Source organism: Canis lupus, chromosome 5 (genome assembly GCF_003254725.2).
Source record: "Canis lupus dingo isolate Sandy chromosome 5, ASM325472v2, whole genome shotgun sequence".
Classification (NCBI taxonomy): Eukaryota; Metazoa; Chordata; class Mammalia; order Carnivora; family Canidae; genus Canis; species Canis lupus.
In genome coordinates this window covers 66,468,565-66,483,802 of record NC_064247.1, presented here as the reverse complement: position 1 = coordinate 66,483,802, position 15,238 = coordinate 66,468,565, and the positions used below count along the sequence as shown (strand labels likewise).

The following is a 15,238-nucleotide window of genomic DNA, read 5'->3' as shown; positions in this document are numbered from 1 at the left end:
TGAAAAGCGCCGCGGGGCGGGCTCAGTCCGAGCCTCCCGGCGCTCCGGGAATCCGTTTCTGGTCCCGGCTCCCGCCGGCGCAACGCGTCCAGGCTGGTCTTTGCGACCCTGGAGAACAGCCGTCTCCTCCCTACAGCGGCCCGGAGAGGCTGGGCTGGGTGCCCCGCAGTTAGCGCGCGAACGGCACTCACCTGGGTGCCTCTGGCCGCCTTGCGCTCCGCTCGGTGCGGTCCCGCGCCGGCGCCCCGGTCCTGCGAGGGGAGGCGAGGCGAGGCGAGGCGAGCGCGCGAGCTCCCGGCTCCGACCGCCCGGCGCGAGGGCCTCCGGGGCCTGCGCTCCCACCCGCGCAGGCTGCTTTCCGGAACCTGGCCTGGCGCGCAGTGTCAGAGGCCCCGCGGCGGCGGCAGGCCGAGCCCACAGGGGCATTAGGCCAACTCCCCCCGCGCACGCGGAATTCTCTATTATTATTATTAAAGAATCCCCCAGAACGTGTTTACGTTGAGCCGTATAAACTTCCTGCCAGGGCCTCTACCATCTATGAGGAATCGGAACCTGTTCTTGGAAAGTGGGGACACCGGAGCTGCGGGGCCAAAGGGGCGGATTTTAAGCCTGTGCCAGTGTGTGTTGGGGGGGGCCCCTGGGCAGCATGCGGGTTCAGATCGGAAGGCGGGTGGGAGTGGGTGCGAATCCGCTCCTGGGGGGCCTACTGTCCGTGCGCGAGTGGGGCGCGCCCTTGGGCACGCGCGTGCCTGAGCGAGCTGTGCGCGTGCGGGGGAACGCACGCAGGGGCGCGAGTGTGCACTGGGGGGTCTTCGCATTTTGCGAGGTGTGCACGTGCACCGAGGCTTGCGGGCGTGCGCGGGAGTGCATGCACGAGCGGGGGAGCGGCCCCGCGGCTCCGGGAAGCCTGTGCGGCCGGGGTCCCGCCGAGCCCGCGGGTCTCACTCGCCCCCGCTCGGCCCGCGGCGCCCGCACGAAGCGGCCGCGACCCGCCCCGAGCTTTCGTTTTCCGCCCGCGCTCGGCTCCCGCGGCGGCCCGCCTGCTCGCGCGCTTCTGGGCGAGTCCAAAACGTCCCGGGCGCAACGCAGTCCTCCCCGGGGCGGGGAGAGCGGGTAGGCGGTCCCTCCCGGGCACGTACGCCCGCGGCCGCGGGGACCGGTGGCCCAGCCGGGGTGGCCGCGGTGGCCGCGGGCTGTGCGCGCCGGGCAGGGCCTCGGGCGCCCGCGCCTCGGGGCCGGGAAGGCGGGGGCCTGCGCGGCGCGGGGCTGAGCCGCGGCCCGGGCGCAGTCACACTTGCTGGCCAGGTTGGTGGAGGCGGGGCGGCGCTGCCGGCGGCCCCGGGCGGCGAGGGTGGGGGCCCTTTAAGCGCCCACCGCCGCGGGCGGGGGGAGGGAGGAGGGGACTCCCGGAGGGTCCCGGGCGGCCCGCGCGACGCCGCGGAGGGGAGCTGCAGGCGCGGCGGCCTGGCTGCAGCGGCGGGGCCGAGCGCCGCGGGGGGCGGGGGCCCAGCGCCGCAGCCCGCGGGGGCGCACGGCCTCGGCCCCGGAGGCGCTGCTCCCCGCCCCCCGAGCTCGGCGGCGGGGGCGGGGCGGGGCGGGGGGGGTGGGGGGGCGGGGGGCGGCCTCGCGGCCTCGGCCGGGGCCGCAGGGCTGCACCGAGGCTGCCCTGAGCCTCCGCTCGGCTCCTTCCCCAGTGGGAGGGCGAGAGGGAAAGAGGGAGGAGAGAGGGCGAGGGCGAGGGCGCGGGAGGCGGGGGGAGGGAGCCGGGGCGAGGGGGGTCCGCGCCACCCGCCGGCCGCTCCCGCGGCTCCTCGGGGCGGACGGGCGGGGGAGGGCGGGCGCGCCGAGCCCCGCCGCGCGCAGGGGCCGCGGATGACGGCAGAGGAGCAGCCGGCCCCGCGCGCGCAGCCCCCTCCCCCCCGCCCTCCGCCCCCCCCTCCTCTTCCTCCTCCTCCTCCTCCTCCTCCTCCCGGCCGGTCGGCGGCGCAGAGCAGCGGCGGCAGCGGCGGCGGCGGCAGCAGCCACCCGATGTCTTCGGCGCCCGAGAAGCAGCAGCCACCGCACGGCGGCGGCGGCGGCGGCGGCGGCGGCGGGGGCGGCGGGGGAGGCGGCGCGGCCATGGACCCCGCGGCGTCCGGGCCGGCCAAGGCCAAGAAGACCAACGCGGGCATCCGGCGCCCCGAGAAGCCGCCCTACTCGTACATCGCGCTCATCGTCATGGCCATCCAGAGCTCGCCCACCAAGCGCCTGACGCTCAGCGAGATCTACCAGTTCCTGCAGAGCCGCTTCCCCTTCTTCCGCGGCTCCTACCAGGGCTGGAAGAACTCGGTGCGCCACAACCTCTCGCTCAACGAGTGCTTCATCAAGCTGCCCAAGGGCCTCGGGCGGCCCGGCAAGGGCCACTACTGGACCATCGACCCGGCCAGCGAGTTCATGTTCGAGGAGGGCTCCTTTCGGCGGCGGCCCCGCGGCTTCCGAAGGAAATGCCAGGCGCTCAAGCCCATGTACAGCATGATGAACGGGCTGGGCTTCAACCACCTCCCGGACACCTACGGCTTCCAGGGCTCCGCCGGCGGCCTCTCCTGCCCGCCCAACAGCCTGGCGCTGGAGAGCGGCCTGGGCATGATGAACGGCCACTTGCCGGCCAACGTGGACGGCATGGCTCTGCCCAGCCACTCGGTGCCACACCTGCCCGCCAACGGCGGCCACTCGTACATGGGCAGCTGCGGCGGCGCGGCGGCCGGCGAGTACCCGCACCACGACAGCTCAGTGCCCGCCTCCCCGCTGCTGCCCGCCGCCGCCAGCGGGGTCATGGAGCCCCACGCCGTCTACTCGGGCTCCACGGCCGCCTGGCCGCCCTCGGCCTCCGCGGCGCTCAACAGCGGCGCCTCCTACATCAAGCAGCAGCCCCTGTCCCCCTGCAACCCCGCAGCCAACCCCCTGTCTGGCAGCCTCTCCACGCACTCCCTGGACCAGCCGTATCTACACCAGAACAGTCACAACGCCCCAGCCGACCTGCAAGGTGAGTGGGGGAGACCCGGGCTGCCCTAGGCCTGGGGGACTCCGACGTCTGTCAGAGTTGGGTGCTGAACCGGGCCCCCACCCCCACCCCCACCCCCACCCCCACCCACTGACCGCCCTGGGCGAGAGCTTGATGCCACTCCTGTGGGGTGCCAGCCCCGCTGCTTCCGGAGGTCACCAGCTCTCCGGAGTGTCTCTCAGCCTCGCATGCCCCCCTCTGCGGGGTGAGTGCAGTGAGAGGGGAGGGCAGATTTGGAGCAAGATAATTGTTTCACCTTTTCAGTTCCAACTTCCAGCTGCTGGTAGCCCCCAGCCTGCCCAAGTAGGCCCCTTCCTCACCAAAAAGGCTCGGCCCCCGATATTCCACATCCCTCTAAATCTTTAGCCCCTCACACCTCATCAAGTTCCCAGGATGGAGCCAGAGCCCAGCCCTGGCCAGCTGGCTGGGCCTCCCCTATATTCGCCACCACCGGAAGGCTGCCTGGGCAGAAAAAGAGCGTTAGGCCCAGAGCTGCCTGGGCTGGGTGCTCAGAGGCCCGGCACCCCAGCCTCCCAGGGAACCAGGCCTGGCCGTGGGGAGGTCGAGTTGGGGGACATTTTGTGGTGACAGGGGCAGAGAGGGACTGTGACCAGGCCCAGAGCAAGAGTGAGAGGTGCAGGCCCCACAGACTCTTTGTTTCTGAGGATCCAGGCTTTCGGTTCCCCAGGTACACTCCTCCCCACTCCTCTGAGAAGGACCAGGCAGGAAAGGCTCCCCTCCAGCACTCTCCTCTCAGCACCCACCAGCGTCTCTGGGCCCGGTTCTGGAAAGAGCTCGGAAGGGCTAAGCAAGGCCTGTCAGGGCTCAGCTGTCAGCCTCCCGCGGGAGGCAGGAGCCGGCCTGGAGGTTGGAGGGCCCCCTCTCCACGGGGATCTCCCTGTTTGGGCTGCTTCAGACTCCCAGCGGCTGGGGCTGCCTCTCCACCCCCTGGCGGAGGGGGAGACGGCTGTTCTCCAAGGGGCCTTTCCCCCTGGAGAAGCCTCCAGCCCTACCGGGGCCTCCGCAGGCTTCGGGGTTGGGAGGTGAGTGCCCCAGCCCTAGGCACAGGCCTTGGGCTGGCCCTGGAGGTGGAGGCCGGCTCTCCTTGAGGTCTGCTGGCCCTTGGCAGCCCCCTACCCCTTCCTCTTGGGGCTTCAGGAAGCCCCAGCCTGGAGCTTGGTGCCTGAGGCAGGAGAGGCCCACGCCGCAGGCACCCAGGAGCAGGGGTCATCCCTGGGGTCCTGGGATCTTCTGCTGGAGCACAGAGCCCAGGGCCCGAAATCCGGGGCCGCCCGGCCCCGCCCGAGGCCGGAACTCCGGGAGTCTGGCACCTCGGTGGGGCGTAGGGAGGCAGCGGGCCCGTGCGCCGGAGCCGGGGAGCGCTGCTTCTCCGCCGGAGCCGGGGGCGCCCACCCTAACTCTGCTCCCTGCCCTCCCGTTGCCTCCTTCGCAGGCATCCCGAGGTATCACTCCCAGTCTCCCGGCATGTGTGACCGCAAGGAGTTCGTCTTCTCCTTCAACACCATGGCGTCCTCATCCATGCACTCGGCGGGCAGTGGCTCCTACTACCACCAGCAGGTCACCTACCAAGACATCAAGCCCTGCGTGATGTGAGGCCGCAGCTGGCGGGGCCCTCCAGGCACGGGCGGCCTGGCTCGGGGACCCCCGGAACCCATCGCAAGAAACTGCTTTATTCTTGAGGTATAACCGTAGGCAGAAGACAAGGGTTTGACCCCTACCCACCCGGATTATTTGGAAAGGAATCCCCAAGGCAAAGACCCAGCTTGGTGGTCAGCACCTCCTCCCACACTCCTTCAAAAAATTAACAAATGGTGGCTGTGGGGCCTGCTCTGACTACAGCTGTTGGTAGAAGTATCTATTTTCGATCCAGTGGAAGCCGGCTGAGAAGGTGCTGTATTGGGGGAAACCCTCGACATCCAAACAAGAATTCTGCTGAGGCCTCTCCCCGCCTTCCCTCCAATGGCAAAAGTGGGGGAAGGTTTTCAGAAGAAAGGCAAACATGTGAGACCATCATTATCAAATACTTTTATTTTTTGGTTGAGTATTTATCTTTTAATTTTTAATTTTTTTTTTTTGGAAAGAATGTCTTGGAATGCGCAAGTCTCCTCTTAGAGCCGTGTTTTGCAGGGAAGGGGGGGCAAGAAATCACGTCTTCCTCCCCATCTCAGAAGCCCTCCAGCAACCACAGGTGGATCTTTGTGCGGACTTGCATTTCTGAAGCCACTGTTCGTCTTACAAAAGGAAACTAGAAGGAGCCCAGAAGCAGGGGCTCCCCGGGCCTCTGCCGTCCCCTCAGCCCTCCTCTGTCTTCTCTACAGTCCTTTTTGGTTTTGTTTCGAATTGCATTTTGACTCTTTTGGCGGGTGTTTTTCTCACAAGACCCGACTGTCTCCCGATCTCTACTGTAAAAAAACGTGCTGGTGTGAGAGCGAGGGGAACACAGCGCGGCGCGGGGGCAGGGAAGGCCGGTGAGCGCACGAATTCAGGATTGCGGCGACGCAGAAAGGTTAAGGCACTTTTTTAAACTATAGCAAGGCTCATCCTGTTATTTATTCTACTTTCTTTCCCTAATAATCGAAACACCGCATAGGCTCCTCCGTTTATCAGTATTAATGGTGTAACTTTGTTGGCAATATTTGCCGCGTAGAATTTTTTTTTTTTAGAGAACCATTGTAAATTTGAAACAAAGTCCGATCTGTGTAAAAACAAATTTCCATATGTTTATATAAATATATATATAAAATGAAGGACTACCCCCTTTTTTTTAGTATTTGGCTGCTGGGGTGCAGCATTTGTGACACGTATTTCAAATTTCCTTCTGCACTGTATAAAATGACAATTTGAGGATGTTTTGCCTTTTGTGTATTTTTTCCTAAAAAAAAGAACAAAAATAAAAATGTATAACATTTGTACATGGCCTTTAACATTGTATCAACTAGAAATAAAATCGCATGAGTATTTTATTGGGATTGGGATTGCGGAGTATCTTCCAAACCCCAAAATATACACAGAAACCAGCTTGGGATCTCTAGACTTGTTTTATATGTAAAATATGGGTTATTTTGAATACTTTTTTCTTTTTTGTGTCTCTTTTTTGCTAATCCTCCTCTTTCCATCCTTCACTTCCCGCTGAAGTGAAATTTGGACATGCGTAACTATTTTTCTTGGCTTCTGTTTTTTAAGAAGAGCCCTCTGCCCCTCTAAATGTCATTTCTTGTTTTAAAGAAATAATCAGATGTTGAAAGAAAAACTTGTCCCTCTTTCCTCCAGGGAAAACCATATAGATATAAGAATATAGATGATTTTTTTTACCTTTTTTTTTTTTGCCACCAATGGGAGTTTATTTGGAGTTTCAGGCTTTACTGTTTCCATATTCTAGCTGTTATAAATTGTGAAACTTTAACTTTTTTGTATGTGGAGTTTGTTTTTTGTTTTTGTTTTTTGAGGGTTTTTTTGTGGGTTTTTGTTTGTTTGTTTTTGGTGCCCTATACTTGGTTTTCCCCAACTTAGAACTGAGTAGAATTTAAGCGAGAAAAGAACCATTGGTGGGAAAGCAAGGTGACAAAAACATTTCCATTCAGGAACACTTTCCTGAAAATGGGGTGGGGGAACACTGTCTAAAACCTGCATCTCCAACCCGACCACCCTCCTTCTATTCCAATTCCCGCCTACCTAAGAAAACAAACACAGTAAAGTCACATTGTCGGTGCGCCCATTCAGGACCCACCGCAGTTTCTCCGCGTCGTGGGGTCGCAAGCCTCTGAACCTGGTTCTTCTCAAATTTGACATTTTGGACATGAGGGTAATTTCTCCAGTGCTCTGTTACATCAAAATTATCAAACTCGCCCAGGCAATTAATGTCCCAAACTAACCGCTGTCTATAAAAGCAAGATAAAGGGTACAGGAAAAGGCCGGTGACTCCATCCCTGGGGGCTCTGGTGGGCCGAAGCGTCGGGCGGCAGTTCTCCCTGGGCGCAGCCGCTGTCGCTGGCATGCGCCTGGCCCTGCACTCCGGGAGCACATTGGCAGCAAGGGGAGAAGGCACTGTCCTCCTGGGGTGGAGGCCACCACCGCATCCCACCAGTGCTCAGGAAAACCAGGCCAGAGAAAATCCCCCAGGCCTCCAGCACGGAAAGTGCGCTGCGCTTGGAACCGGGCAACCTCCACAGGCAAGAGTGGGCCTCATCCTCCCTCCCCGGCCACGGAAACTGCACCCCAATTAGGACTGAGGCTCTGGTAAGTGGGGTTGATGAGGAGAAATCCAATGCCAGCTCAACCGGCACCCTCCCCAGTCTCCAGCAACTTCTCCAGCCTCCGTCTGCGTCTGCACCCGCTCCTTTGGCCCCTTGGTGTGCCAGAGATGCCTTGTGCGCAGGCTGTGATTGGCTTTGGTGGCTGGATCGGAGTCTGGGGCGGTGAGCCCGGGCTTCCTGCTCATCTCCTTGGCCGCACCTGCGTCTCAGCGGGCTCTCCTACTGCTCCCACATCCTGGCCGGCTGTGTGGGAGGCACGAAGACGGGCCGGTGCAGGAAAACCGGCCAGGGAGCCCCAGGCAGGGCCTGGCCTCTGTCTCCCGGTCTGCCCCAGAGCCTGGGGATGCGAGAAGAGCCTTTCCCGGGAGAAAAGGTTGGCTCAGAGAGGGCCTGAATACTGCAGGCAAAACTGCATCGGGACCCATGTTCAAGACTGCACGCCGCTGCTGTTGCTACTGGTGCCCTCGGAAACCAGAGTGCTTGAGTTGTGTCTGCTCCCGGCCCATCTCATCCCTGCTTCGCACAGGGGCCAGTACCTGGAGCTCCCACTGTGGTGCACCCCCACAAAAGCATGCTGTGCATATGCAAGTTACAATCCTAAAAATGTAAAGGTGTTTCAGAGTCTGTTGCAAACCCACACATGCTATGTGCATAAATGGGTATCATTCTGGCACAGGGGCATTCTAGGTAGAATTAATTTAAGAACCTCTGCGCATACCTGGGAGGGGGTTGTCTTGGAACAATGCAGCCAAGCTACCCTAAGTGTATGAATCCTCTTAAGTAATAAAATACCTGGAGGTGGAAAGTGGCAAGAGTCATATCATAGGGTTTCTGTTTGTGGATTACACATCCCAGGGACTCCGGGGTTCTACTCGGGGAGGGGGTGGACATCCTGGGCGCACCCAGCCTTAGCCGCTGGGCCATTGCAGCAGGAGTGTCTTGGCATCCTCCCGGCTCCCAGTCCCAAGCGGGAAGAACTGCAGGCCCAGCTAGCCCCCACCCCATGGAGCTCACCCCCTCCCTCTCACCCACCTCTGGTCCACATCTGGCCGGAAGGCACTCAGGGTATGTGCTTCTGATGGGAAGGTGCCTGGCCCGTCAAAGCCCATCTGTCCCAGTTTTCTTTTCCCTTTGGGGCTGGAGAGCTGGGGAAAAGGATGGGAGTAGCAGTGTACAGAGGCCTGGCTCCCTACCTTCCAGGCGCCCACGAGCCGGCAGCTAACCCAGAGGTAGTGGATGTCCTGCCACCACCGAACCTGAGCACGCCCTATGACCTCTGAGCCTGTTTCCTCATCTGTAATAATACCATCGTCCTGACCTACGAAGGGCAGTGGTTCAGGGGTGAGGCTCCTCAGGAGCTCTGCGGTACACACACAGGAGTGGCCACAAGATCCACACGTCTCACCCTGCTTCCCTAGAGATCTGCCTGAGTGTATGTGTGTGTGTGTGTGTGTGTGTGTGTAGCGGGGGGGGGGGGGCGGTGGATGCCATTCAAGATGCAAGATTCCATACTTCACAAGGCCCTAGACTTGGGGGTTTCCAATGAGCAGTCTGGGAGCCAGTGAGCTCCCCATCTTCTAGCACGCTGCGCCTGCATGGACTCTCCTCCCTTCCCAGGGAGACCCTCCTAACTTCCAGGCCAGATGACCCTTGAGCCCAAGGACTTCACTTCTCACGGGGATTCTCAGTGTGGAACCGCCCTCATAGGAAACACTTGAGGTGTCTGCTGACACTGCAGACTGGGGGGCGGGAGTCGTGCTGGGAACTACTTGATTCGACTCTCTGGAGGTGGGACCCGGGACTCCAGTCTTCATAGATTTCCAGGGGTCCTGGTGAGTGGAGTTTGAAGTCTCTCCTGCAGTGTTCTCTGGGCTCCTGAGAAAGGCCCGGTGGAGGCGGCTCAGCCTGGCCTCTGCTGCCCCCTCCCGACCACCAGCTGACAGACCTGCAGAGCCCAGGCAAGCCGACGTTCACGTTCACAAGGCATGCTGCTTGCTGCCCTGGCAAGCCCTCGTCCCACACACACTCCAGCCCTTCTTGGGATTCCCTTAGGGAGGTCCTAGGACTACTCCTGCCTTCCAGAGACAGAAACTGAGCACGGACAAGTGAGGGGGCTTGCTCCAGACACTGCAAATAAGAGCTGGTATTTGGACACAGACCCAAAGCCCACATCCCTAAAGCACTGCGCTTCCTGGCTCCTGGTCACCCACTTTCCTCCAGCCACCAGGCCTAGTGAAAAGCGGCAAACTGTCCATGAGCAGCTTCTGCTGGGGTCTCTGAACACAGGGCCTCTTATCACCCCTGCCTGAGCCAGCAGCCTCAGCTCACATCCCTGACATCTACCTTCTCTGGCACACCAGACCTCAGTCCCCCCACGCCCCTCCCCACCGGAAGCCCCCCTCACTTCCTTGGGCCCCCTTAGTCCAGCAGAGAAAAGCTCAAATGAAAGCTGAAACTCAAGGCAAGAGAGGGCAGCTAGGGTAGCCTGTGGGGCTGTGCTTCCTCCCTTTGCTTCTGGAATCTTCTGGGCATCAACATGTCCAAACCCTGGGCCATTTCAAGGAGAAAGGCCTTTGCTGGGCATCTCCAGCAGACAAACCATATCCATTTACAAGGGTACACAGATGGATCTCAGGACTGAGACAAATCACGGCCCTTGTCAATGTTGACACATGTGCTTTGAGAACGGGCAGAGGATGTCTCCAAGTGTGACAGGGAGAGAACCACCATGGATGCTGAGTACCTCCATGTCTGCCATTGCAAGGGGCTAGACTCAGTGGTACACACACCCCAGTCATCATGGGTCAACAGACTAAGGCACAGTTTGCAGCACCAGGAACCATGGGGTTGTGTCGACACGCTGGAGAGACGTCACCAAGGCCAGGGCAACCCTGGGCCCCGAACAGAGGCAGAAAGCCCCAGCATAAGCACGATCAGCAAGGGGCTCCCTCCAACTCTTAGAGCATAGCCTTTCTGTGGGGGACACAGAAAAGGTGCAGGCCATACCCTGTGGTTTCGGAACAGTGGTCTGGGGAAAAGCAATGGTGACTAGCCTCTCCAGGCATCTTATTGAAACTACCACACCATGGAGGGGACATGGGCCATGCGTCCTATTGTGTCTAGGGCCTGTGGCCACAGGGAAGCATGCCAGGTCCTCAGACGTCCCCTAAAAAAGGGCAAACTGTTTTTGTATTTGGAAATGACCCCAGGGCGAGCCACCGATCAGCACACGTGTCTGGGTCCTGCAACACCTTGACATGGCCATAGCTTGTGTGACACAAGGACAGCTGCACCATCTCTGTCCAGATGGTCAGGGCCTGGCAAGGTGGCAGCAGGCATGAGCAGCGAGGTGCCAGTTCACTCTCCGGAAGCCTTCACCGCGATGCCTTCCCCGGGGAGAGGGGACTCTCTTTGGGAGAGGAGGCAGCTCCCTGCAGCTGACCCACTCCAGGAAGTGCACCCTTGGCGGTTTCTCCATAAGGTAGCAGCGCCACCTGCTGTCCGCCGTGCAGGGCTTGTGTTGGACCAACAGCCAACTTCCCAATAAACCCGAGGAAAACAGGTTTCACTGGAACGTGGACAGATGTGTGCACAGATGAACCTGATTTTGAAGATTCACACCATTTGATCTTTGTTAAGGGGCACCTAGATAGATCAATTTAGCCTTTCTCTAATTATACAAATGATACTGCTTATTTAAAATAAAACCTTGGAAAAGTGAAAAGAGGGAAGCAAACATCACTTCAAACCCTGTCCCGAGACAGCCGTTGGTCCCCAAAGATGTCCCTGTACACACAGACCCCAGGGCTCCTGAGAAGCAGATATCAGAGGTTGTAGTTGAGAGAGCAGGAGTCAGAGGACCCGAGTTAACTAACGTCCCGGCTAGGAGAGCTCAGGCAGGGCTTCTCCCCGTGCCTCCGCTTCCCCATCCGCGGAGATGTTGGTAGAAGTACGTCTCTCAGAGCACTGCTGTGCAGCCAAAGTGAACTTAAAGCCTTTGAAGGGCTTACCAGTGAAGAAGCCAAGGCACAGGGAGGGAAAGCATTTTACCTGAGAACACACAGCGGGGACGTGCCACAGCTGGATTCACCGCAAATCCTGGTGTGCACAGCTTCATCACCACGTTCCTCAGCCACAAAATCATCTCTCTGTGGTGTCCCCACAAGCTGCTGTGGCTTCCAGCTACCCAAGGCCCTGACGGTGGCCAAAAGATGATCCAGCAGCACTTCCCCGGTGGACAGGCTTCTCCCCTGTCCCATCTTCCTCACCTGGGAAATGGGAGTTTAACAGTACATTCTTCTGGAGGTTGAACGAGTTAATTCATCCTCTGAGGTGGGGAGGGATGTTTGTTTTGCTCATAACTCAGCACTTCAGGGCCTGAGTTTATTGCTTCCAAGCCATCCAAAGTGCAAAACGTCCACTTTACATGGTCACATGTCAGCTCCCATTTTAACCTTTGTGATTTATGGATGTTGAAAATAAAGGGTTCCATTCACAGGAAGGAATCCTGCCCTGTCAGAGGAACAGGAGTGTGAGCCTGTTTGAAAGATCGCCCAGGCAGTCTCTGGTGAGAACCCAGGACGATGACAAGGCCTGGCAAAGTGGTCGGGGCCCACTGGGGACAGGGGCAGGTGTCCAGAGGGGCCACACCACACACTGGGAACAAGCCATCACACCTCACTGCCTCTGGTTCCTCACCTACGAATGCCAGGAGACACTGGCCACTTCAAGCAATGGAGGCCAACCTGGCTCAGTGCCCATCACACCACAGGCTTGCAACAGGGGAAGCTGCTTAGTGACATACAGATCAGATGTGATGGCAGCAGGAAGACACGGCACAGAGTGGACAGCACCCAGGGGGCCAGAATCCAAGGTTCCCCCATAGGCTGCTCAACAGGCCTGAGCCCAAGTGTCACTGTGTCTTTGGTGTGCAGTGGGGCCTTGGGGAAACCACATCTTTCCCATTCCTCTCCTAGAAAATGCCCCTGGTGTTTTCTACCCCTGTCTACCTGATGACAAGGTGAAGGCAATCCATAGGCACAGAAGTCAACAGACTGCCCTGGCCTAGTCTGTAATCAGTGACAATTTGACAGCCTCACTGCTGACCAGCTGGGGGCTAAGGGCAAGTGGATTCCTCTCTCTCTACTTTGTTATCAGTTCTGTGAATAGGGAGCTCCCCCCAAAAGGACTGAGGATTAGGGGAAACTATGAATTTGCTTATCTATGTATATAATGTTTCTAGATTTTATCTTCATGAATACGGATAAATACAATTTATATATAAATAATCATGATATAAATGAAATTATGCAACTGATTAATAACCACCCTTGTCCAAACATAAAGCATCAAAAATCATCCATTTCACTCCTGACCAGTCTGGGCAGGGCTCAGTGGAAAGAGCCCCCTCACTGCATCAGGAGGCATCTGCGGAGACAGCCCGGCTGGGGCTGGAGGACCCAATTCCAAGGCAGTGCACCCACAAAGCTGATGAGGCGGTCATGTTAGTCTCTCTCTGAGTGGGTCTGGCCTGGGACAGCCTGGGCTTCCTCACAGCACGGTGGCTGGACTCTAGGAGCCAGTGTTCTAAGAAAAGGCCGCAGTGGCCAGGGTCTTAGCCACCTCCTACAAGCCACCAGTGCCACTTCTGTTAACCAGGCTGTCCCAGAGCCCAGAGCCAAGGGGGTGGGCACAGATCCCCTCTCTCTACAGGAGTGTCAAAAAACCTTTGGGATCACATTTTACAAATTCCACAGCATTTAAAACAGCTCAATAGTGGGTACCAGGCTGGCTGTCAACTGGCTCTGGTAGGTAAGAGCAGATGACTCTCGAGCTCAGGGCTGTGACTTCACACCCCAAGGATTACTTTTAAAAATCTTAATAAAACAGCTAAATAAATCTGGGCTATTATCAGGAGGGAAGTGTCAGCAGACAACATAAGCCAGTGTAGGCTGAGGATGCAGTCTTCTCCCTCACCTGTTGGGGAGAGGGAGGGAGGGGTCAGATGGGTTGCACCCAATTAAGACTGATGTTGGGAAATGACTTCAAGTTCACCTGCACAATAGCCTCCTCCTCCTGCTTTTATGCATGGGGTTCTTGATTTTGAAGGCTTCCCTGGGACCCCAACCCCCTAAAAATTGTTTTTGAAAAATGACTAGAGTCCATGGTCCTTAAGTTTCAGGAATATCTATTCTTTTTGGAACACTGGTTGGAGTCAACCTGGATAAAGGGGAAGTATAGCAACCCTCACTTATTTCTTCAGGGAACAGAGGGTGGAGACCCAGAAGACATTTTCAAAGAGTCCTCTGCAAGCCAGGTGCTTCCTGGGGCCTATGGGGTAATGTAGATGAGAATATGGGACAATGTTCCCCAGGAAGATTAGAGGTGGCAAAGGGAAGCAGTCCTCATTTTTGCACCTCCAGCAGAAAGACAAAAAGCTCCAGGATCAAGGGTCCAGTAAGACCATCTGGCCTTGGTTCCTAAAGTGCAGCATGAAGGTCTCCTGAAGAGGTCTGCTGGGGTGGCATGCAGGCCTCAGGCTTACCACCGCTAGACCTGGTTACCGCTTCTCTCTGCTGCTCTCCCCCGACATCTCTCCCTCTCTAGTATCCTGTGGCCCCATGCCAACTCCTTGTGGCTTCAGGTGTGCGGTCTCCTCTTGGGCACATTTGTCCTGAGCCTTCTTACCTGCAGTCCCGTGTCAGCACAGGTTTCCTTCCCCTGATGAGGTGCCTGGAGTGAGGCACATGGTGTCTGGAGGATGACTACCCAGGTCCCAGGGAGAGTGGGAGGGCAGGGGCAGCTGGGCTCACGGGCCAGATTCTTATATAAGCTAGTGTTTAAGAAGCTATTTGCTGCATTTGGCAGCATTAAAAAAAATACCAACTATATAACTGCATAAAATGCACTGGTTGCTCTTACTACTCAGGAGTATTCTTCAGAAAGCTTGCTGTGGACATCCCCGCCAAAATCTGACATTCCAAGGGGGAGGGGGAGTAAAGGAATAAAGTCTTTAAATTCAGGGTCCTTTTTTTTTTTTAAAATGATGCTCTTCCCTATCCCAACACTGTAGATGGGACAATACATTCTCCTGTATCATCCCCCAATTCTTTCATAATTCCTGTTTAGATATCCAACTCGTCTGGAATTTACCTCTATGTGCAGTAGGATTTAGGAACCTGAGTGCTGTATGCATCCTTCGAAGCAGCAGCTGATAGGTCTCACTCCATCCTACAGGAGACCTTCCTCCTTCTGCAGTCACTCTTTTGTCCCAGCTTCCCACCTGCTTCAGAACTTTCTTCTGCCTCACTGCTGCACAAACTCATGGAGAGCATGCTGCTGTAGGTTCTGGCCTCCGAGGGCAAAGCCCCTTCCCTTGCTCCTGCTCACTCACTGCCCACTCACAGGAGCTCCCTGAACACACACTGCTGGGTTCTGGCAGGGATACTATGTCTCACTACAGGGAGAACTATTACCTTTAGAATACCGGACTCCTCCAGCTGGAACATAGCATGTCCTTTTACTCAGATCTTTCCTTTTTTTTCAGGAAGTTTTATTGTTTTATCCATCTGAGCCCTGAACAGCTCATTAGGCATATTCTCAAGTACCTAACAGTTTTTGTTGCTACTGTGTTAAAAAGTTTCAGTAAGTCACTGAAAAGTCAAATCTTTCTTCAGCTAAAGGAAGTTTTAACTCCTCTCCCTTCATTTCACACTTCTCTGTTCCCTTTGCACTGATGTCAGAAAGAATCAATCACATGCCTTGATCTTCCAACTCACTGTATGTGCTCCTATCTGCCTTCAGCTGGACTGTCTGCTTCATTTCTAAGAACTGAGTATTTTCCTTACCAGTTTATTCTCTTTTTAGCAGGTTAAGATTGCCTTCAAATCACCTGGTTCCTGTACTGGTATTCCTACAAGGGTCC

The 15,238-nt window shown here is 57.3% G+C and overlaps 1 protein-coding gene and 1 long non-coding RNA gene across 2 annotated transcripts in view; one reads left to right on the top strand and one right to left on the bottom strand.

The window, feature by feature from the left end:
• Nucleotides 1-799, bottom strand: part of LOC112646778 (uncharacterized) — a 71,950-nt gene extending 71,151 nt beyond the window's left edge. The window contains exon 1 of the long non-coding RNA XR_004816042.2: nt 192-799. This is a non-coding gene — a long non-coding RNA (uncharacterized LOC112646778). The remainder of the gene's footprint in view (nt 1-191) is intronic.
• A 1,229-nt stretch (nt 800-2,028) lies between these two features.
• FOXF1 (forkhead box F1) lies at nt 2,029-6,030 on the top strand. The gene is made up of 2 exons (XM_025427043.3): nt 2,029-3,022; nt 4,494-6,030. The coding sequence occupies exons 1-2, from the start codon at nt 2,029-2,031 to the stop codon at nt 4,652-4,654; spliced, it is 1,155 nt and encodes a 384-aa protein (XP_025282828.1). The 3' UTR covers nt 4,655-6,030.
• The last annotated feature ends 9,208 nt before the right edge of the window (nt 6,031-15,238 follow it).